This window comes from Apostichopus japonicus, chromosome 8 (assembly GCF_037975245.1).
Source record: "Apostichopus japonicus isolate 1M-3 chromosome 8, ASM3797524v1, whole genome shotgun sequence".
In the NCBI taxonomy this organism is placed as follows: domain Eukaryota; kingdom Metazoa; phylum Echinodermata; class Holothuroidea; order Aspidochirotida; family Stichopodidae; genus Apostichopus; species Apostichopus japonicus.
In genome coordinates, this window is record NC_092568.1 from 10,160,476 (window position 1) to 10,184,085 (window position 23,610).

The 23,610-nt window shown below is 37.3% G+C and overlaps 2 protein-coding genes across 14 annotated transcripts in view; one reads left to right on the forward strand and one right to left on the reverse strand.

Moving 5' to 3' along the window:
• LOC139972128 (uncharacterized) overlaps window positions 1-22,935 on the reverse strand; it is a 44,535-nt gene extending 21,600 nt beyond the window's left edge. For 2 of the 13 annotated variants that reach the window (XM_071979077.1, XM_071979076.1), the window contains exons 1-3: window positions 22,564-22,935; window positions 12,825-12,864; window positions 854-1,492 (exon numbers count right to left, since the gene is read on the reverse strand). In XM_071979077.1, the coding sequence (XP_071835178.1) occupies window positions 854-1,492; window positions 12,825-12,864; window positions 22,564-22,713 (829 nt within the window). In that variant the 5' untranslated portion in view covers window positions 22,714-22,935. Of the gene's footprint in view, window positions 1-853; window positions 1,493-9,440; window positions 9,576-9,669; window positions 9,987-12,824; window positions 12,865-13,211; window positions 13,260-19,033; window positions 19,572-21,705; window positions 22,119-22,153; window positions 22,443-22,563 lie in introns of those variants that run through there. The other 11 variants (XM_071979087.1, XM_071979078.1, XM_071979079.1 and 8 more) reach the window with 11 other exon arrangements.
• A 237-nt stretch (window positions 22,936-23,172) lies between these two features.
• The window catches only part of LOC139972121 (uncharacterized), a 147,460-nt gene continuing 147,022 nt past the window's right edge, over window positions 23,173-23,610 (forward strand). Inside the window, exon 1 of the mRNA XM_071979066.1 lies at window positions 23,173-23,314. Coding sequence (XP_071835167.1) covers window positions 23,304-23,314 — 11 coding nt within the window. The 5' untranslated portion in view covers window positions 23,173-23,303. The remainder of the gene's footprint in view (window positions 23,315-23,610) is intronic.

Sequence of the window (23,610 nt, forward strand, 5' to 3'; positions counted from 1 at the left end):
AAAGCCATCAGTATTGAAATTCCCCTAAAAGTGCAGGTCGACTTTTCTGTGTAGAGTTAGATTCCGCACGGTTTTGTGTACAGTAGACCTGTAAATAGCACACTGTACGTAACGATGCCATCCATACGGTATGTAATGTTACACTATCAAGCAGTTTTAGAATGTTTATTTTTTTCATCATGTAGTTCAATCTTTTATCATAGTTTTAAAATGTGTAATAGTAAGTTGGCCTGATGCTTCGATCCTAGCAGGATCTAGTTTTAAAATAAACAGAATAATCTTCTGTGATGCCTTCTTCTACTTGGCCGATTAAACATACTGGAAATTTTTTAGGGTTAATCATTTCAATTAATCTGGAATGAACATGGATTACAGATACCAACTTTGTTGATGGGGGAGTGGGAGTAGTGGGAATCAACAATTTAACGGCTGCAGTTCTGAACGGGACAGATTTCAGAGATGCTATTCCGGGCACAGACCAGGGGGTTGCAGAGAAAAGCTACCAAACAAATTTGTGGTGAAAGCTCTGAATTTTGAAAACTTTCTTAAAAACATACCATTCCTAAAAATACCATGCTTCAGAAAACCAGGAAGATGACGAAAGCTGGATTACACTACGAGGGCACAATTTTCCCCCCGACATCATGGACTATGTATGCTTTTGAAATTTTCCGAAACCATTAACCATTCTAAATACTTAATCAACGACAGATCGTGCCACCGTGGACGGCGAAAAAAATTTCCGATGGCAGAAAAACGCAAATACGAGAGGGCGGGGAACGATGATACTCATATAGTTTGAGTGCTATTTAATTAGGAAAACAATTTTTGAAAATAAAGGTGACTGCCTTACCCTGTTGAACTAAGCGCTGACGCAGTCTTAGATCCTGAGAATGAGAATCTCCAAATTGCAGTTGGATGCGAGTCTCGAAAAATACTGGTGTGGCAGGAGGCGTTTGGGTTCCTATAGAACTGAAAAAGCGTGGCGCGGATCCGTAGCCCGAGGACATTGGCGAAACCGCCTCCCAGGATCCCATGGGCGAAAAGCGTCTCATGATAGAGGAGGAGGAACAATGGGAAGGAGTCACAAAGCTACAACCAGGCGATAGTGGACTTTGGCCCAAAGGCGACGGTATACTTATAGGGTCAGTACTGGTTGGACTACTGCTAGTTGCCCCCTGGGGTGATGAGGATTGCTGAGGGGATTCAAATATATCCCCTTCCTCCTCCTCCTCCTCTTCCTCCATCTCCTCCTCGGAGAGGATGATGTCCGAATCATCCGGTAAATATTCTATGTCCATTTCTTCTTCCTTCTGCATACTTGTTTGCCTCTCACCGTTCCTCCCATAGATATCGACTACAACGCGCTGTGTCCACTTGCCTCTCGATGACCACGCCCTCCGCCGTGGTGAGTAGGGTGACCCAGAGGCTGTAACTGACTGTTTCGTGGTCACACAGATATCAACTTCATTCATAATACAACAGCATGAATCTGTGCAGGTAGAGATGAGAGACAGAGAGTCGTGGGTGAGAACAACAGACACGGTAAATATCAGATTGTTTCAAAACAACTGTTGACAAGATAATCAAAGAACCTTGAGAGGGAAATATCTGACCTATTTTTGCTTTTGTAAAGAGAAGACCCTTATCAGACCTTGGAGATATTGATTGGTTTAAACACTATAGTATACAGTTCACCAGTTCTTTGGATTATAAGTTACAACTACAGCCAATTGTCTTTGTCCCATTTTATCTTTGGGGGGGGGGGGAGGGGAAGCTTAGTGAATAAATTCTCCTATGGGAGGTGTCCACTATATTAAGGAGGTAGGGAGAAGGTGGGGCACCCATGCATGGGATTTATGGTTTAGTTTAATATCGATATTTGAGTCACATAGAAAACAGGAAAGGGCTCTTGAACTCCCATCTTCCCTACCCGAGTCATAAATATGTCGCAGCAAACTAACTATAACGTAAATTTCTATCACTTCAAGCTGCTTTGTTGTTCATCCATCTCCACGCAATGTCCAGGGTTTTCAAAATCTTCTGCATTTATGGTAATGAACTTCACATGCTACTCAGAAGTGTAAACAACTTACATGTATAGAATAAAAAGTAAGGAAAAAGACCTTCACCTCTGATTGAAAGTAGATCACACAAATTGCAAATTCAAGTCTGGACATGTTTTTTTGCAGAATGAAAAGTGCAATTACAGAGGTTTCAAGTCAGTACAGAGAGGTCTCGATACGCTACTGTAACACTCACTATGCAGTATGAACAGACCATACGTACGCACACAGACTAGCTCAGAGATCAAGCCATTTGCAGTTCTCAACTTTAGCTTCATGCATTAACGAGGTCATTTGCCAAAGTGGGAACAATAATAACTTCCTGTATTGTTGTTTGTCTGTCTGTCAGTTAAATCATTCCCTGTTGAACAGTTGCCTGTGATATATATATACTGTAATATATGTCTGGATCAAAGTCTGCAGCAAAATGTGTGCTGAATGGGCAGCCTGCACAGCTTGAGTATTTTTAGATCTATACGCTGAAGACTGGATCATGCAAACTGACACAGGGGTATTGTTTACTATTCTGTACATAGTTGAATATTTCACTGTCTGAAAGAAGCAAACCTGTTCAGTAAGCTGTTATCTTAAACCAAAGACACATGTGTGGTTGTGAAGAAGGACAACTCCAATATACCCTCCCCCCTCCCTCCCCTCCCACAGAGTTCAGACAAGCCTTGATAAATCCATTTGGGTGCAATCCTGATTTAACAGTCACAACACAGGGCTGCCCTTTTGTCAATTTGTGATGTCATATTGCCATCAGGAGGTGAAATACATAGTTGTGTACATATCTTAGACAGTGTATTGAAAGTATACAAGTAATGAGTAATTTCAGCACAAAGATGCTCGCCAGAATGAACGAGTGATGAGGGTGGGGGACTAGAACATTTTGGAGTCTCGGAAGCAAAAATTACCTTAAAACTGACAAAATGTCTTTGCTAGCTAGACAGGATGGAAACAGGGACTAGACAAAGATGCTGTTCAAGTAAGCTGTTGGGTGTTCTGTAAGAGAATAGATTGCCAGATTTCTTAAGGACTAAGTTTTCTATGAAACTTTCAAATTGGTCAGCTACAAAAAGATTCAGAGCAAATATTCCATATTATCCCTTTTACTGATAATGCTGAGGTTTGAAAGCAAAAAAATAAAATATAAATAAATAAAAATATAAATGCATGATTCCTCAATTTAAGTCTTAAATGACCTTTCCAAGCTGACTACTGTGATCTTATGCATCATGATAGGATACATTTCAATTCATAATTTCTGCAATCATACACAACGTAAACAAATGTACTGAGTCATAATGACAGTACATACAAATAGTGTTGCTACGATAATCGTTTTCAATATCGGTATCGGCCGATATTTGCAATATCGGCAGCATATCGGTATCGGTAAAATTTTGCCTAATTGCCGATAACAGCAAACCGATATTGAACTTTTCTTTTTAACAGCACTGCTACTTCTTTATACTTGCAATGATCTGTTAATCTGCCTAAGACGATCCATTTCTTTAGCGTCAGTTAAACTCAGATTCATTTTCGATTAATATCCATGGAAAGCTGACCCTCCGTAACCTCTAAAAACATGTCTACGGCGCGCGAATATAACCAATGACCTTCGTGAACCTTGGCCTACACACAGCATTAGTGCAGCATATATACACTGTACTAACCATTCATTTTCTCAAAGGCCGTGAAAACCTTAAACATGATGTATAACTGCACAGTTCAGCAGTGTTGGAAAACCTTGTTCAATTTCCCGCGAACACAAAATACTGACAACTTTTTTTATTTAAATTGTCACGAAACTGATAAATTTAAAAAGGCTCACATTTACTGCGTCCAGTTTATTTTGACTGATAAAAAATATCGGTATCGTATCGGTATCAGACCGATATTGGGATGATAATATCGGATAACGGCCAAAACCGATATTGGTGATATCGGCGCAACACTACATACAAATATTTCGTGCCATATACCACATTCCTTATACATACCGTATACAGTATCACTACATATATTACTCAAATCCGCATGAATAATTTAACCTTGTCTTTCCTAAAAAATGATTATATTCTCAAACAAGAGAAGTGAATTATCCCTTTGTTATGCATGACGAATTCCTCACCTTTATTTACCAAAGGAGTCTATTCACCCATGGTACATATCTACAAATTAACTACACAGCAGTCCCATAAACACTCTTTAAATAGCTGCAACCCATGTAGTGTTAGCCTGTTGTTTTAGTTAAGATATTATTACTCAGAGACAAAGTATGCCTATACATGTTACTTTACCAGGTGTGATATACTTTTATCACTGATCAAATTCCAAAAACCTATGTACAGCAGTTGTATAAATTGCCAGAAAATCAAACATTCTACACATTCCTGCCCTCTGTTATCAACATTCATCAATGACACAGATGTAGTAACGGGCGGCGGCGTTGCTTTAATTACGTTCCATTCAAACGTGACTGTCGTCCCACAATGTCGTTGCAAGACTATGTTGGATGGCAACACAGTACCGCATTCAGTTACAGTATGAATGACAACTGTGAATGACATCAGGTATGACACATGAATATACTGTAGTGTGTACATTCAAAAATAAACAGTTAGTAAACCTTGTCTGCACAGAGCTATGACTCTTCCTTTATACACTAACGTTGACTAGTAAATTGCAGGTATATTAAAAATTAAAGATTATGGTGATGATCTGTTATGACCTCATTCATTGGCAACAAAAGAAGTGGATGTAAATTATTCATGCAAAGCTAATATTACAAAAAAAAGAAGAAAAAGTAATACAATAAACTGAACTAAATATTATCAAGAATATTGAGTGCAGTGTGTACAAGTATAGTTTTAAGTTCAAGGACATCAAAGCACAAGTTCATCACCATCGATTAATTTACCGTAAATAAAAGGTAAAAAAGCCGGGATGACTCTTTCCTGATTAGATTTGATAAAGACAGGACATTGCTTGTTTGCTCCAAGCTTTAAGAAACAGCAGGGGGGTCATGAGGGGAATGTCCATAGTCAGCCAAAATGGGTGAATAGAAATCTATAAATAAGCCGTTCTGACATGATATATCAGTGTTAACAGTTTCCTCTTTGATTTGTTCATAAAATAAACATGTATACGGTGGCCAGTGAGTTACGAGTACTGATGCACCTTGTGGCCAGTTAGTTGTACGAACTGTGTGCTGTGGCTTAGAAGGTTGCCAGAAGTCAAAAGTACAATTCTTTGAAATAAAATATTTAGTCCTTGAAATTTGAGGCTATGTATCTATGCCCCTCCAAAAGGAAGACCCCCCCAGAAAGCATGATTTTCTGTACCTATCATAACCACAGCATAACTAGTTTTCATCAGAAAAATACAATTGATCTGCTTCCATAAATCACTGCAGTAACCGATATGTGGTTAAATTCAGGAAATTGCCAATTCGAACTTGTTTTTATCTAGTAACTTTTGTTAAAGCACTTGCACATTTTAGCAAACTGTGGCTAAATTGTAGGCTCATTATTTCAATTTTTTAAGTCTTTTTTGGGTTGTTCTGCTTCGCAAAAACCAAGAATAATTAGTGTCCACAATTCAAACTTTTGTGTTGATCAAAGGCAATGTCCAGCTTCTTGAGTCATGAAAAGCTTATAATCTTTTAGAAAGGGTCAAACATAGTGTGAGGACATTCCTGTCCTGAGATTCAGAGTTATATTAAACCTGATGTTCCCTATAATTGTTCATGAGTAAGTGATGTTGACACAAGCCCAACCATGTAGAGGTTACGATAGTTTCTTGTTTTGGGCGTGTAGGTATCTACTTTTCTTTATCGCCCAAAATATTTTGTTAATATTTTATATCCATTCACCAGATCAAAATATAAAACTTCAATCCGACACACAGTGCATTTAGAATCATGACAAAGTAGTGTTTGAGAAAACAAATGTGTCACTCTTTATGCTACTCTCATGTTACATTCAAAACATCATGACAAATATGTGTAGATTACATATCTCTCAATATTAACAAAAACCATAGAAGGAAATGATTTGCCCAATCAAGCAGTATATAAAATAACCTTTTCAATGTAAGTGATTAGTCACAAGTAGGATGATGAATGATTATAGCTCATCAGATGAAAATCAGGAAGCTAGTTAAATATTAAACCATGAAAAATTCAAACCATCCAATTCAAAATGGATACCTATATATGTCCAAAGATGAGTCATGTTGAGTGCAGATTGCACCAGTGGGGCTGCTAGATTAGTCAATTAACTTACAAACTAAAACATACTTAAAAACAAAAACAAACTTAAAAGCGCATGTCAATTCCTGTGACCACATTAACATACTGTAGCTCATTAAATCTTGGCTGTTTTGTTTTCCACACTAAGAGTACATAACAGGAAGCTAATTATAGCAACCAATTCAACACCCTACCCCACCCATCGTCTCTCCCGGCCCCCCCTCAAGTTTCTCGGCCTTTTAACATATAATTTCTGTTTTTCTATTAATCGGCTTCTTCCTTCCCAAGAAACTTTAGACCAACGGCTAGACAATGAGTATTCTCGCTGCTTGTTGAGTTTTACATTCATGCCAAAACATACTTATTTAGCAAAAACAGTGTAATGTTACTCATGAGGTACTATAGCTGATTCCCTTTAAATGTGCAGGGTTTTAAGGGATAATTGGTCTCGTTATGTTAATTTGTACTTCTTGCCACTTCAAAAGGAGGAAACTTAACAGTTCGATGCTGTTTGATGCAACAGTCCCTTAACAATGGGGATCTCCAGAATTGGCCTATATCAAGGGAGGACGATGTGACATCGATCCTTGCTAGTTCCTTGAGAGAAACTTGACAAGGTGCTGTAACTGACATCACTGAGAACTCTCAAAACTGAGAAATCTCTGGCGGACACTTCTGTGTAAGTACCTGCACAATCACTAATTCACACACAGCGCTCATTGCTGGCACATTTTAGCATTGTTTTGGCAGCTTCGTACACGTCTGCTCGTTAACCAATCAGAAAGCTCCTTTTTGGTAGTTTCAATCACGTCCGCTAAATTGAGTTTACAGTTTTTGAGAGGCAGCAAAATTGTATCCAAGCCTCCAAAATGGAATATACCGGACGTATACCTGCAACTCTTCTCGTGAGTAATGCAGGCGAGATCACTTTAATCATATCTTCACAACTAGCACATAGATTGAGATACCTTACAGTGCTATACAAAATCTATGCAGATCTGTAAACAGGATTAGATCCACTAGCATTACCACACAAGAGCCGTCTCTATGGCACTGTTACAACAGATATTAACAGCGCCTAGCTCTGCAGAGATGTTGAAGATCACCACTACAGACCAAATGCAAAACCTGTTGCTTTATGCATTCTGTTTGGATTACCACCAACAGTTTCTTGTTTGCAACTAAAGATTGCAGTAAACAACAACTTTGAGGGGGCAAGGAAGACCTGTACAGTACACCACAGAGACTGTCTGAAGGCCCGGATCAAATTTTTGAAACCTGATTCGTGGCCGCCAGACTTTGTTATGACTGCAAACTACGGTTCTTTCAGACAGGTGATATCGAATTTAAATCCTGATCCTCCATTGTGATGAGCCCTGTTTGTTGGAAGGATAACAGGATGCACGGTGTTGTTTTTACTGCTCCCATCTTGCAAGTGACTATGACAAAGTGTATTGACATCGATTGTGTTAGGAGTAAAGGAGAGTTGTTATGACTAGACAGTATGGTTTCTGGGGACCAAATCCATCCATCAACAGATTCCAACATTTCCTGTTTCATACATGCAAATGCTCCATGGAATAACATTTCTAGTATCTCCCATCACACAATGCAATTGCAATATGGTTGGATTGCTATTCAAATCAACATGATGATATACTGTATTTAACTGTTCCTAAACCACGCTTGAAGACCTATGGTTACAGAAGCTTTGAACACTCTGGCTCTTTATCTCTGGAACAAGTTACCAGATCACATTCGAACATGCCATAAACTTTCTACATTCAAAAGTCTACTTAACACCCATTTTTTCACTTGTTCTTTTGTAAATTAATTTACTTTCTTTGTAAAGCGCCTTGAGCAGTGACTTTTGTCTAATGATTTGGCGCTATATTAGTCTCATTTATTATTATTATACAGTATAGCAGCACTGTTTTTTTTAAAATTTACACAGGAACCATAATGTTTTTTTTTTAAATGAGAGATGATACAGAGCCCTCAAATCTGTTTCACACGAGTTGAATACTAAATTATTTCCTGGCATCTTAAGTACCATCTTTTCACTTGTTCTATTGGCTTTCTTTGTAAAGCGCCGTGAGCAGTGACTTTTGTCTACTGATTTGGTGCTATATAAGTCTCATTTATTATTATTCTTAAAATAAAACTGTTGCATAATGGATTCATCAGAAACTGATTTATGAAAAAGTAGCTAAATTTTCTTATAGTGACTGAGGGACAAAATGTTATCTGGACAAAATAGTCGGTTGTCCTACAGAAGGCTATTGTTAGAGAGTACGTTCCCCTTTTTAAACTCCAGGAACTGTCTACAGTTCCCTGGCCCCTTGGATGACATGGTGGGTAGTACTTTTGACCGTCTCACGAGAATGAATTCGTCACGAACTACCGGACATGGCTGAATCTCAAGTACTGTACCGTTCAGCTATGATAAACACTGAGATGCAACATGAAATTACTGCACTTACTAATAATATATATATATAGGTACTCCTTAAATTCAAAAATATTGATTTTCGACATTGCAGCTGCACCCTTCCCGACTTTCCACCAAATTCCACTGGAAGGAATATTATATTGTTAAAAGTTTCCTATAGATGACCAAACTGTAACCAATAATAGATCACTAATTTACCGACCCCTGTCGGTGCAAACAGGTAGAGTGGGATCAAACTGAGAGGTTTTTTATTTTCTATTTTACAGGTTTTGGTAAATAGTCAGAGATTGATATTTAACCAAAAACAGATAAGCTGTTTAAAAATAAGCCCACTTGAACTATATATGATGGGATGATGCCGACCGCTAACCGGTGTAGCTGCAGCTATAGTGTAGGCCACACAAATTTTGATTCCTACAACCATACAGTAACACAGAATCAAATATTTTTACATGGCAGGGACTAAGTTTAGAGTTGATAATTAGCTTATATCGTATAAACAGTGAAAACACTACAATCCTGTTTACAAAGGCTGCTAGGCACCTTTGCAAACAATTATCTACGTAGCATATTAACACGGGCCCACTTGCACGGCTTATTACAATATATCCTTTACGAGACAAAATGAAAATCTTGTGCATGGCTTATAATACAAAAAACTCACCCCATAAAATCCATGTACAGCATAAACCAACAGTTGGAGCGAATTTTAAAGATAAAAAAGAAAGAAGTTCAACTACTCATACAGGTTTATGTAGACCCCTCTGGTTACTACGATGTGCCACACGCTGGAATGGGAAAAGTACGTGATCACAGTATACACCGTCCAATATGTAAGGTTGAACGACCAAGAAATTATACATATATATTTAGCTGTTAAATCGAGAAAATACCTCACGGATTGGTACTGCCAGATAACAATGCAGAAATGCCCAGTATGCAACTCAGCTCCTGCAAGTGCCACAAATAAACTGTTTATAACCAACAAAAGATCCTTCTTTATCTCTTACTTATTGTCCAGAGTAAATCTTCTACCAACGACCTTAGAACACCTTCCAGTGAATAGGATAGAACACACTTAGAATTGTACTTCCCAAAATCTCAACAATGAACTGATTTTCCAGCTTGCAAAGGCCGGGTTTGATCTGTGTTGCAAAGAATTTCCTGTGCTAACTGGCCTGAGCCAAGTAGCACCCTTTGTACCTGTGCATATATACTTACCACATAACACTGATGACAAACAGCAGGTATATATGCATATTCATATCACCAATCCACCAATCACACAAGAGCAAAGTTACTACAGTTCACTGATTCTTCTGAATCGGAGCCAAGTTAGTGTTTTGATGTTTTTATTTTGGGCAATGGCAAGCTCGATGAGTATATCTTCAACCGCTTTGTTTCCAATTTTGAAATAATTTTCGTGAGATGTGACTTCAAAACAACTTAGTGAAAACAAATCCGAAGTGGTACTACCTGAAATGATCGCCTTTTTTGTCCCTCCTCGTCTTGGCTTCACTTCAAAGTCTCAAATGGTAAAAAAAAAACTATGTCAATTCACAAGTGTGTTATAGTGATTGAAAGGCAAATTGAGGAACTTTCAGAAATATGAATGGACAAATCATGTGACATCCAACTGAATGAAATGTTCCGCCAGCATGTCTTTCAAGTTTCAACTGATGGGGGAAACGCGCTGAGTCACTGCTGCGAACTATTGAACTTTGAAGAGTTAGGCGTGAGCTCTTTCTCTTGCATATACCTGGCAAAATGTTAGTAGAGTATTATAAAATTATCGCTCCAGGCGGATAATATCAATGAAATGGGAGAACTGCAGAGTGATGCATTGGAGAGCTTTGTCCCAGGAGATAATTATTATTATTATTATGAGTTTGTATCTCAAGACCAAAGGCCCCCTACCTGGAAAGGTATGGGGGTAGGGGGGGGGGGACTGATTTCAGTTTTATACCATCAAACTTCCAAAGGTAGCTTATGCATAATCGACAAAGAAAAGTGATGTGCACAACCAACAGGCTGAAAACGTAACTTATAGGTGGAATCATTTAATGTAAAAAACTTCCGGAAGGATACAAAATATCCACGTTAAATGACTGCTATATTAATTGGTTCCGAGCCAATTATAAGTGCAAGCTAACCTTTCAACAAAGTGTACAGGTGATGTGAAATTAAGGAAAGGTTTCTCCTTGACAACTACATTAAACAGTGATTCTATCGCTGCTGTTTTCTTCTTTCAAGCTAGCTATAAAAATAAAGTACGAATAAAATGCTATTCAAATGGAGGTTCTTATTTTTGTGATGTTCTTAAATGACAGAATTAGAAAAATTTGAATACAGACTGTATAGAGTACTTTGATTCCAGGGATGCCTTGCTTGGCACAAGAAGGAATGGTTTGGTATGAAGGCTGCGATTACTCAAATTTATCACATGGAGGATGACATACAACACATGATATATGCATAATTGATCTCATCTCTCATCTGTCCTCTTCGTGCCTTGTGGCACATAAGGCCATCACGCTCTGTTTCCACTTGTCCCTGTCTCGTGCACTTTCCCTTGCCTCATTCCAAGTCTTCCACCCGCCTTGCTTTCTTTCTCTTTCCACTGTCCTCCTCCACGTTGTTTTTGGTCTGCCAACTTTCCGCTTTCCTTCTGGCCGCCATGTCAGGGCAATCATACAATGGTGATCATTTGGTTTCCTTAAAACATGACGAATCCAATTCCATCTTCTTCTTTTGACTTCTTGACTTATTCTTGCAGTTTGGGTGTATTCATTGAGCTCATCCATTGAAATGATATTGGGCCAGAATATTTGTAGTGCCTTCTTCAAACACTGGTATTGGAAGGAATCCAGTCTATTTTCATCACTTTTGTTCATTTTCCACGTTTCGCAACCATAGAGAAGTACTGGTCTTACCAAAGTTTTGTATAGCTTGATTTTGATTTTTCTTCCGTACTGTTTGGAGCTCCATATCTTGTTCAATTTAGTAAATGCAACTCTTGCCTTGTTTATTCTGCTATTCATTTCCCTCTCTCCACCTCCTTCTTTGCTTACTATTGCACCTAAGTATGCATAATTGATACTACAACAAAATTTAATTTTATCAGTTCTCACCCCAACCCCCCCCCCCCAAAAAAAAAAAATCTGGATTTTATTGAAGACTAAACATCCCTATAAATCCTGATATATTTGCCAAGGAATGAAAAGCCTAACCTGATTTCCCCATGTTTTGTTATGTATGTCTGTTATTTAAGTATTGTTGTAGTTGTAAATATGGCAAATGTTCTTAAGAACAACACACTAAAAAAGGAACATTGAGGTCAGGATTTAAATCTGCCACATCAAACTTATTATTTACAATTTAACCGACTCAGGCTCTTTTATTAGCATAATTTGCACATTAAGAACTACTTGTTTCGGTTTCCTCTATCTTCAATAGAACTCTTCCATGTCAACTGCAATAATTATTTAACAACTTTTTTTTACTTTAAATTTATTTTTGAAAAAGCTCTTTTCATTTCAAAAACAAAAGAATCCCCCCCCCCCCTCCCACTTGGAAGTGGTTACACTGGCAATTAGCGGAACTTTACATGACTAGTTGTGTTACATAGTTGCATGTCTAAAATTTTCACAACTGTGAAGCAACAATCGACAATTCCCATGTTTAGGAAGAAAACGCGAGCAAATTTGAAGGATGAGAAAACGGAGAGAACCTTTTTTTGAACACTCAGCACTTTTGCCGTAATTAGTACGATACGAGGAATACAATAAAGAAGAAAAGGGAGAACTAAAGAAAGAAGGGAAAGAGAAACGACTTCGCTGAATATGTTTATTAGAAATGATGAAAATTCTGCAATAGAAAGTAAAACTTTGCTCTAACAATGGAACTGGTGAGGAAATAGCAACTTTGAAAAACAAATACTTTGAAAACTGAAAGCAACATGAAGGAAAATATTGTTGAATAACTGTTTGTTTTAGAAACCTATTTATAGTGTTCAAAACAAAACAGAACAAGTAAAGACAACACTCACTCACTGTAATGCCAATATGTTTGTTCACGGAATGATCGACCTAAAAGGTAAAGCATATATCGATACATTTTATATATAATCTCGGGGAAATAATTTATCCGAGTATTGCATCACAGAGTGCTATGTAATATGGTCAAACCGCTATACGATACAGCGGTTTTTGTACACAGATACCATATTATTTAATATGAAACAATATTCCGATACTATTCATAACTGCTACCCAAAATTTGAACACTCTTATATATCTTCCCTACATCTGTCTGTTATATCCAACATACCAACTACTCTAAGATAAAATGAATGGATATAGATTTAAATAACTTTACACCTAAATGTTCAAAATGACTTTCTACTATATCCTTGTAACCACAAAGAAACCCTAACCATGGGAAAGATAACCTTCCATGCTATAAACATCCTATCAAAATTCACTCTGAAAAGCAGTTCAGCTTTCCGCCTCAAATGTTGGTTGATTTTGTCATAGTCATGTCGAAAATGCTAGAGTGCCACACAGAAAGGTTTTTCCAACAGCCTTGACAGTTGTATAGAAGAACCCCAAACACAGATCCTGATTGGCAATGCCTATCAAATTATTTGGCTCACTGCCAAGAAAACAGTCAATGGGTTCTCCCAGTAACAGCTGATCCTTGGGTGACACAATAACAAATACTATGGAGTGAAGGTCATGCGTGTGTGTGCTGCACTGCTAAATACGAAATGTGCTTACAGGCAAGAATATAGTATCTAGATATCAACTAACACAGAGCTGGTCTTGGTTGTTTACAACAGTGTGTGCGTGCGCGTGCGAACTACAGGTGAAGAGTGGATGCCAGTGGTAAACAACAATTGTGGTGCGGACAATTAAAGGGGGATATTAATCTGCTGAGAGGGTTGTCAATACCTTTCTTACAATTTTGAATTCATTCAGAGGAGAACAATGTACAGATAGGGAGGGATATATCTAGAAGAGTAATTGGTTATTGTTTTGTCTGATATATTGTAGGTTTTTTTTCCATCGATTAGAGAATCACGGTCAGCCTTTATCTGATTTTTTTTCCTCTCTTTACTTTATATTTGAAAGGAAACACTGTTATATATCTTCCCAGACTCGCATGACACCTTGATAAGTTTCACAAATTCTATAATAACGACAAAACAATACCAAAGTGGTTCTATATACCTTCATTAGTTTTTATCATCTATTTATTCCTAAGCAAACAAATTATCAGGGTTTTCCTAAATTTGTGCTGGCTTTTGTTCCAAGGACGTCCTATTGTTACTCCTAAGAATGAAGGCACAATACCTGCTGGTCCGAAGAGGAATAGAGGTGAAGGGTTATTGCACTTATGTGACATCTCCAATATACAATATTGCTAAGGATATGTGATGAGCCTCATAAATTATGCAATGCTACTCGATATCCCACAATAATGTAAATTAATTGACAATTCAAAAAGTGAGGGGGGGGGGGGGGAGAGGAGAGAAGAAGAAATTTGGTGGATTAACTTCATTATTCCCAGATTAACTTCCATTTGGTGAGGAAAAGTACTAGTTAACATTGATTGTCTACCCACGCAGCCTGGATCTACTAAGTATAGAAGGTCTCATGTCTTTCTGAGACAAAATTTTAGCAGGTGGGTTTGAAATCTCAAGATCCCCTGTTGCAGGCCTGTAATGTGAAATAAATGTTGGTATCTTATGTTCAATGTTTATGTTACCCATAGTTACAAGGTCAAAGTGAAACAAATGCAATCACAAGTCACATTAATAGATTAGATAACATATAATATACATAAGAACCCTTGGAAAATATAATGACTCCAGATTTACGGTGAGAATACTCTTTTAATACTGTTTTAATGGGTGATTCTCTTAAAACTTGATATCAAGGCTTTGTGGATATGTATCGCTTTATAAAATGATTTATCTTTCGCAATTGATGAAGTTACTGAACCCTTAAAGAAATAGGCCATCTCCATTACAGAAATAAACAATGCAATAAATAAGTAAAGGAAAAACATTACAAAGTGACGAACAAGTGGCTTGATGATGACATCATAGTTTAGACTTGATCAAGTCTTCAGTCTTATGTCAAGGAACATCCAAATCTGTGAAATTTCCTTACATGGAATAATATTTTCTTAGCTGTTTGGGGGAAGTTGTTCAAGACAGTTTTCTCTATCACATAGATCAATAATGATGGTTGCTTTGTGTCTCCTGAAAAGAAGAGTTGAATTTAGAAGTGACATATTAATTGTTCCATGTGCACAGTATAAAAACAAAACGAAAAAATAAAAACACTTTGTTATGCAACGTTCTCAATGTAGATTAAGAACTCGTGGAGATCAATATGAAGAGGACAAAATTAGTCTGCTCTTAAAAGGTTAATTTGGCAGCATACTATAATGAATCCAGATAATTTCATTCACAAAGGATCTCGCTCGAATAAAAGATGGATTACTCACAGTCAGCTAGCCACATTGATTATAAACAGTTAAACAACAGTCGACTCATTCATGACTTATATTTATATACTATCCCTGATATTCTTGGAAGGTCAATCAATGAATGGATAGGGCCTTCTGAATCAAAACAGCCACATGTTGTGTTGGATACAGGTGAATAAAGTTGTTTACAAATCAGTAGTAAAGAACGATTGGGTGATGAAACATTGTAAACAAATGTTTCTTGTTGACAAACCATTCATATTTTGTTTGGCATAGATCCTAATGAGCTTTCAGAAGTAGCAATAGCATCATAGAGCAGGTTTTGGACTACCCTTTTTTTTTCATACCCTTCATTGATCCTAGAAAAATCATGTTTGTGTGTCAGAGGTATATGTACAACCTTCCAGGAAAATATGGCAAACTTATCTATATAAGCTATCAGCCCGTTTCAACACATCATTGGCCGTTACATCTTGCTCTGCTTTGTCTACCTATGTCCTTGTATTCAAAAGGATGGGTTGTGTGTGTGTGTGGGGGGGGGGGGGATAAGGTAGGCAAACATACCTTTGGCATCTACACAGATTGAAAGTTGGTGAAATGGGGACAAGGTCGTGTTTAGAACAGGAATTATGTACCAGTTTCTCTAACCATAAAGAGGATGGAGATGATCCTGAACAGACTTTGGTACAGGTCATAAAGCCAAACTTTACATTTGGTTATATAAGCAAACAGTCACACAAAATGTGGTGGGGAGGGAAGGAGTGTGGAGAAGACTGGTTACAATTTGGCAAAGATCAGCATCAGTTAATAGCTTTGAGTTTTGGCAAAGGAATTGGGAAACTGACATCTTGATGTACAAGGTACATGATTTTATCAACGACATCAGTTCCATTGAAGGCCAAATTTGCCAAATTACATACACTTTACAACAGAGAGGTAGTCTGTCGCACCGCACAGAGAGAGAGGGAAAAAAGAAAGAAAGAAAAACAAATTCGAACAGGCCGATGCAACAATGGTGGCGTTATTGTTGATCAATGCTAAGCTGTAATGGGATCCTATCTATCACCTGCCTTCACCTGTCAAAAATATCTGGTAAGGAAGTACTAATCTAAAGCGGCAGTTTATGTCAGTTAATTTTATTCCGGGGAGAGGTAGGACACTGCTGACCTGGGGTGAGAGAGAGAGAGTGAGTGCGGGATTTGTTTACCACATGTACGAGGCATCTGTGGTTTTACCCCATACAGGGTGAAGCTGTCAACTTGGACTTGACAAAGTCTCCTTCTTCCATGAAGACTTGTTTGTTTGAGGAAAATCTTATCTTACACATTACCAGATGATATATCACATTTGCAGATAACCCTGGATGTTTAGGGCAGCGGGCATAGTAAGCTTCTGATTGGCAAGTAGAAAGTGACGACTCGTGTGTCATTCTACTGTATGGCACTGGCCTAATATATGGATTCAGGATGCTTAAAGAGGAGGACGAGAGAGGAGGGGTGAGGGTGGCCCTGGGGTTGTTGACTCAGAGTTCTACACAGCAAGGCTGTTCCCTCCCAAAATACTTGGAATTTAACATGTTAAATGGTGCATTCTGATACACTGTTAGGGTATGTAGACAATGTTGTTCAAAGAAATACTTTGAGATTTTATTGTGGGTTGGAAGAGGAGGGGGAGGAGGGTGAAGACCCCTACACCCCTCTGGTTCTGTGTCTGCAACATTCACTTTATACATCCACATATTATATTAGAGTGCAATTGAAGGCATTTGTTTAAAGGTGACATAGCCAATCTGAAGTCTACAAGAAAAGGAAAGAAGATTGATGGTTCACCTCTAAGCAGTAAACAAAATTTCTGATTAATTTAATAATTTTAAGTGAAAAGTAACATAGTTATTTATAAAACTTAAGACACAACCTTTGACATTTTATCACCAAGTTAAGTCGTAAGTTTTTAGAGATTCCATACAGTTCCAATTTCTTTCCCACCCATTTTCCTAAAACTGTTACAGTTCCTAGAACATAAACAAAATTGGAAGAAAAAAAAAATTGACTTTTACATCATTGTTTAACCCGACAAATTTGTGAACATTGATAAGCCTAATATCCATGTGTGATTTCACCATTGAACAGCATCCTTCAAAGACTTACGAAGTCCAATAGCTTTACTTTGCATAATAATGAATCTCTTCCACCTATGCACAAAGTTTACAAATAACAATAGACTTTGGCATAAATTTACATAATTGCCCATTTCACTAGGTTATTGTATCTGTATACCAGTGAAAATTGTTCCCTCAAAAACGCAGGAAAACAAACTGATTAACTGTAAATTTGTCACATCTTTCTATACCTGTATATGAAGATGTAACCTTGCAATACCAGCTGTATACTACCTGTAATGTGATTGGACACCTCAGTGCACACAAGACTTCTATATCTATTAACCAATATAGTTTAAAGTGCTTCTGAGCTGTGAGAAAACAGCGAATCTCTTAATTACAGTTTAACAGAGGAATCCACTGGTTTTCTGGGGTCTCGACTTTAAGAATCATGTTTAATACACAATGAATGATAACAGACTCGAACAGGATTATACAGTGTTTTCTACTTCAATGACGGAAATTTTACCACATCAATTTCCGATAGTAGATTGTAAGAAAAGGAAAGTGTCATGGGCCACTCGACATTCAAATGGCATGTGAAATGAAACATGCCATTGTTTGTCTGTTACATTAATATCTAGCTCAAATAATTGCAGTTACAAAAAAAAAACAGGGCCATGTCATTGGAAATCAATACTGAAACGTGCTTTAAACCTTTCACCCAGAGCAAACTCTATGAACTTGCTAGCCGTAACCTTTGGCAACTTGTTGAGTTGTCCACATGAAAATGTTCTTCTGTAGTAGGCAGAATAGAAGAAGAATATACTTATAATTAGGCATGCTTGGTCACCGCCTGTCAAAAATACACAGCATATCTGTCAGGAAGGAGCAGATATTCACTGTAAATTTGTCACTTTTGCAATTTTACCCGTAAATTTACGGTGAAGTGACAAAAAAAAAACTTATTATAATAATATCGTTTAAAAAGCTGAATATTGCCATCTGTAGTGTTCATGGCAGTGTTTTGGAAAGAAGAAAATGAATAAACATATTGCACTGTTTGACCACTGAGGTAGGAAAGTTAGTAAACTGAAGACCTCTGAGACAAAACGTCTTTAAGCTAGGGTAAAATAATAATAGATTTGAAATACTGTATGTAGAATTTCAAAACTGGTCCTGCTGTTAGAAAGAAAATTAGTCAATGCTCTTTGACAAATATTGGAACAAACTGTAACTCAAAACCCTGCATTCTAAAAAAAAAAAAAAAAAAAAAAAATCTAAGATGTCTAGCAATTTGATGCTTTTTGTTGTTGCTTGCAAGTTTTGGGGATAGATCTTACCCTCAGGTTTTCTCTGCGTTTGCAGAAACATTCTTCGAAACAAGATTTGTCTACCAGTTGCTAGAAATTTGGCAATGAATATTCATTACATTTGTTAAATTACTAAAGTTTTGAAGCTAAGAAAATCTTTCAAATTCTTGATTTATCCAATGCGGATGAACAAAGAAATTCTTTCTTCCATACTGATATACTGTACACCAATTCATTCTTAAATAGATAACTAAATATATATTTTACAGTACAAGACCAAATTTCACAAGAAACAATGTCTACTTTTTAAACCTTTTACAAAATTATTCAAAGAAAATTTTTACTTACCAAAGTTTACAAACAAGCGTGGACGAATAGATATGAAATCCATTCCGCACACTTCATAAAGCAAGATAAACTTGACACAGTTAATTCTAAGAACAACTCATAGATGAGTTACAGTGACGCATTAGCTATCCGACGACTCACTAAGCCCAGTACCGATAAAAAATAAATAAATAAATAAATAGAAAACTACGAAAAGACTTTTGTCCAGCGCAGCACATCCAATTTGACAATGTTCATTGTGGATAGTCCCTACTTTCTGCCATCTGAAACCATCTCTAATTTGTTTCCATTTACCTCGTCCATTTTTGTTCCTCTCAGCGTTTGATTCACAGCATGAGAAAACATTGACTGTTCCCTACACAGGAAATCCCTAGCCCTCTGATTGGTCGATTCTATGAATGATGCTTGCTTACATCACGGTTAGTATTCCCTCTGATCGCTTAACCGAGGGAGGAGGCTAATGGGCAGACATCAAACAGTGTTAAACACCAGTGACTCATACTGTACTCTGCAATGTTTGCAGTTCTCCTATCGACCAGGTTTTCCTTCCGTGCCATGGATGATGGAGATCGAAACAAATGAGAAAAAAAAACAAAACAGGAAAAAACCCAGAACCACAACAAAATGGAAGAGTATAAACTCTTCGATGTGAATGAAATGGTGATAGCGTTGGTCGGGGTTAACGAGTCTCGAGCCAATTTTCCATGTAGGAAATAGAAGACTTACATTGATTTAGCCATGTGCCATAACTAAAATAAAAACATCACAGAGAATCATAACGGTAGTCAGAGGCAGCATACATCATTAGACGACGCATACGAAAGACAAATGGAAGATAAAGAGACTTATTTCTGGCTAAACCCCTCTGATACATTGGTCTATTCCTTTCGTGATTAGGGAGAAAGAAACGAGGAGGCAGTAGGTGGAAAACTGCCTGTGCAGAGAGTGCGGCGTACGTCATCTATATTTAACGGAGGGTGGGTTCCTTAGAAACAGACTCTGTTATTATTGGCTTAAGTGCTGGGAGTGAATGAACTACGCCCTTGAGTAAGTGACCATGGCAAAGGGGGAAAGAAGAGAAATTATGAGAAGAATGGAGAGGAAGAGAGTCACGTGAGTCTTTAAGTGCATTGACCAAACTCTCTAAGACAATAGGCGGCGAGATATTGCCGAGGAGTCGTAGATCAATCCGCTTAAATTATGACATCTATACTGTGGGTTGAGAGAGCAAATTAGGTCTGCTCTCTTAATTGAGATTGCAAAGTTTAAACAAAACAATCAACAGAATCGAGTACGTGTAATGCCTTAGATACTTGAAAAGAAGTGGGAAAACAATGTTGATTGTTAATTACCCTTTTGATTTTAATCAGAGCAAACTCGTGGGGGCCAAAGTACACTGACATTAATCAATAATATCAAATCTCTGTGTCCCGTTGCATGAGTGTGGTATTACAAGCACGGTTGACTTAGAACAATTCATTGATTAAAAAAAATAAATACTAAACGTGGGTCACACGTAAATTAGACATGGGAGCTATGTAATTAATTACTCTGCAAGGGCTGGTGAATGTAAATTAAATTGTATGATAATTATAATTTTGGGGGAAAACTAATACACAGATCAATGTAAGATTGATTCTTAGTTAATGCTGCAAAATTGCTGGTAATTTCTTTATTTTGATACACAAAGTGAAACTTTTTGCTTGCTGTCAATAATGTTAAAGATAGCCTGAGACTGTACATTAGTTTGTAATGTGTAATTTCCCATCCCTCCTCCCTACAAAAAAAAAGTTAATAATATGAGTGTTATGAATTCATTTTATCCATCTTCTTATTATAGAAACTGTTTGAATTGACCCTAATTGTAGCTTAATTGTAGCTAGCTACAGTAGGGCAACTGGCAAGGATTTTTTAAAATGATTTATAACCGCTGAAAATGTACATGATTAAGTGGAGGTTTGGATCATAATTCATCTTACATACCATTACTACCTAATGTCTTCAATTGTTTTTCCACAGCACATGTAAAATTTTACTAGGCGTAGACCTACTGTACAATTGAGCTGGCCGAGCATGCCATGTATAGTGCAGAAGCTGTATCTCTAAAATTTGTGAGTTTCTTATCTATTTCCTTTGGATTCGTTTTGCAATTATATAAACATACAACCATTTAAGCAATCTGTCTATTACTAAACTGGATTATCCTAGTAAAATAAACTTAATTAAACATCCCCTTACAAAATAAGTTTTGAATAAAACTGATAGCCAAGTGTAGTATTCTTAAAGCAACCATACCACTTTGAATGATTATATTACTATAATAAGTGGTATTGCATAGCAAGTATATGCTGCAGCATGTACTGCCACAAGAGAGCTTTCCAAAAGCAGATGCAGAGATGTTTCTTGTTATCTTTTTTATCACACTTTGTTCTCAGTGAGTGTAAGAAACGCACTGCAAGCTATGCCGAAAGATTATGAAAATAGAAATGGAATCATACAGACTTACACATACTTTGTAGTCTAGCCGAAGTAATATAAATTGGACAAATACTTTGCCAAAAAATTTGTTCTTGGCTGTTTTCTGTTTATTTAGACTAAGTTATCCTATGCCTGCATTATGGACAGCGAAAAAAATCTTTGCATGCTACACAAACAGTGTGGACTCTACCTACCCTTGTAAGGGTCCTGGCTAAAAATTTAAGTCCAGCCTATACTATAGGCCTACGTCCAGTTTCAGCCAAAAGAGTCTTCGTTCTACTGTTGGTTGGCCTAGTCCAATTGATATGATAGTTTGCATTGTTGGCCAAGCAACTATCATTCAATTATTGAGATTAAGAGCCTGTGATTCCATACTCTTCACTCAGTTTATAAAGGCTTTGTCACTTCATCTAGATCTTTCTTTTCTATTCATCTTGTTGTCAAAATCGAAAGCAATAACAATACTAACATTATGTTAGGCCTTCCCTAATCCCCATTCAAATAAACAAAACCCACACCGAGCTAAACCACGTAAGTAAAATCACTTCCGTAACTCACACATAGATCAAACTTACAGCGTTGGAATATAACGGTAAGGTAAATTAATCTTTAAAGCTTCACAGACTAAAATGTCGTACGTACGTAATAACTGGACTTATAATCCGTCAAAAACAAATCACCTCATTCCCTTCATGTTGTAAATTTAACGCTTTCGAATCTGTATCAATATTCGCGCAAAATCGCACGCCAGACTCACACATGACTTCCCAGTAACAAATATTACAGCTCGCAAACGTCGCGCTTTGCTCAGAGTTTGTCATCGTGAAATCATCCGCTGAACTGTTCCAACGGTCAAAGTTAAACAACTAACGCCCACGCAAAAACGGAGCTTACAACGCACGTGTTACACATGATATTGGTCTAGAAGGAGAAACAAAATAAGCATGATATATACAATAATAAATCAATTAACACTCTCAAATTAATAACTTTCCAGCATTTTTGAAAGAATTTTATGATTTTAGCCACAAGGAGTCATAATAAAAACTCACCACACAATAATATCGCAAAGCCGATTTAATCCGTAGATAGACTTTCGAGAGATGTCGTTCTTCCTGTTCGATCAATGTTTCGTGGTGGTTTGGTTTCCCGCGGAAAATACTTCCAGCTTTGTTGCTATGCTTCAATCGCACTTGGAACATTGCCGGATTTAGAAAGATGATGTAAGGCGTTCATTCCTTATTTGGTATGGTTACTTCCTAACATGGTTCGATAAGAACAATACTTTTTATTCAAATAACTTGACCAATCAGTTCTTTCTCCATTCATCAAAGCCTGCAAGTCTGAACATGAATTTTTCCAACCGCTTTGGCAAAATTCCATTCCACAGCTAAAATGTTGGCGCGAAATCATAGCTGATCAAAATGCACCAGCTTTTCCAGGTATGCATTGCGTGCGAATGTCACCAACTACGTCGCGCCGGCCGGCTTTTCACAAATCCGTAAGAGCACTGACAACAACTCACGAATCATATCACTCTGGCGTTAATCAGCAATGACGATATTCAAAGTCAGTCACAGGTTATGAATAATCATTAGAATAATCAATGAGTAGACGTGGCTGTTGCCGTGAGCAACAACTTTAAACTTGGCCTGGGAATTATTACACGTCGTACGATGAATTCACGTTCATGATTTAGGCCTTCCCTGGATAAATTTCATCTATGCGGCGATATTAACCGAGCCATTGGTGCAGTGCTGAAGATTTCCTGTCAAGTTCTACTACCCAGGCCATGTGCATGAAGTTAGTGGCGCGCCACAAATTGTGTTGTGAATCCCTACTACGTAGTACTACAACTAGCGTATGACTCGTTGATGGGTTTTTTGTACTACTTATACGTGTTTGAAATATCATAACATAAATCGTGTCAGAAATATAGGCCAATATACCACAGTAAGTTATGAAAAGAGGAACAGAAGAAAGAGTTTGCATATAACACCTACATCTCAAGTTTCATTTAAGAGTTCATCATATTTATTATCATATACAGGCTAGTTTAAATATACATAATTGCCCGTGCACCTTTCTTTACAAATTTG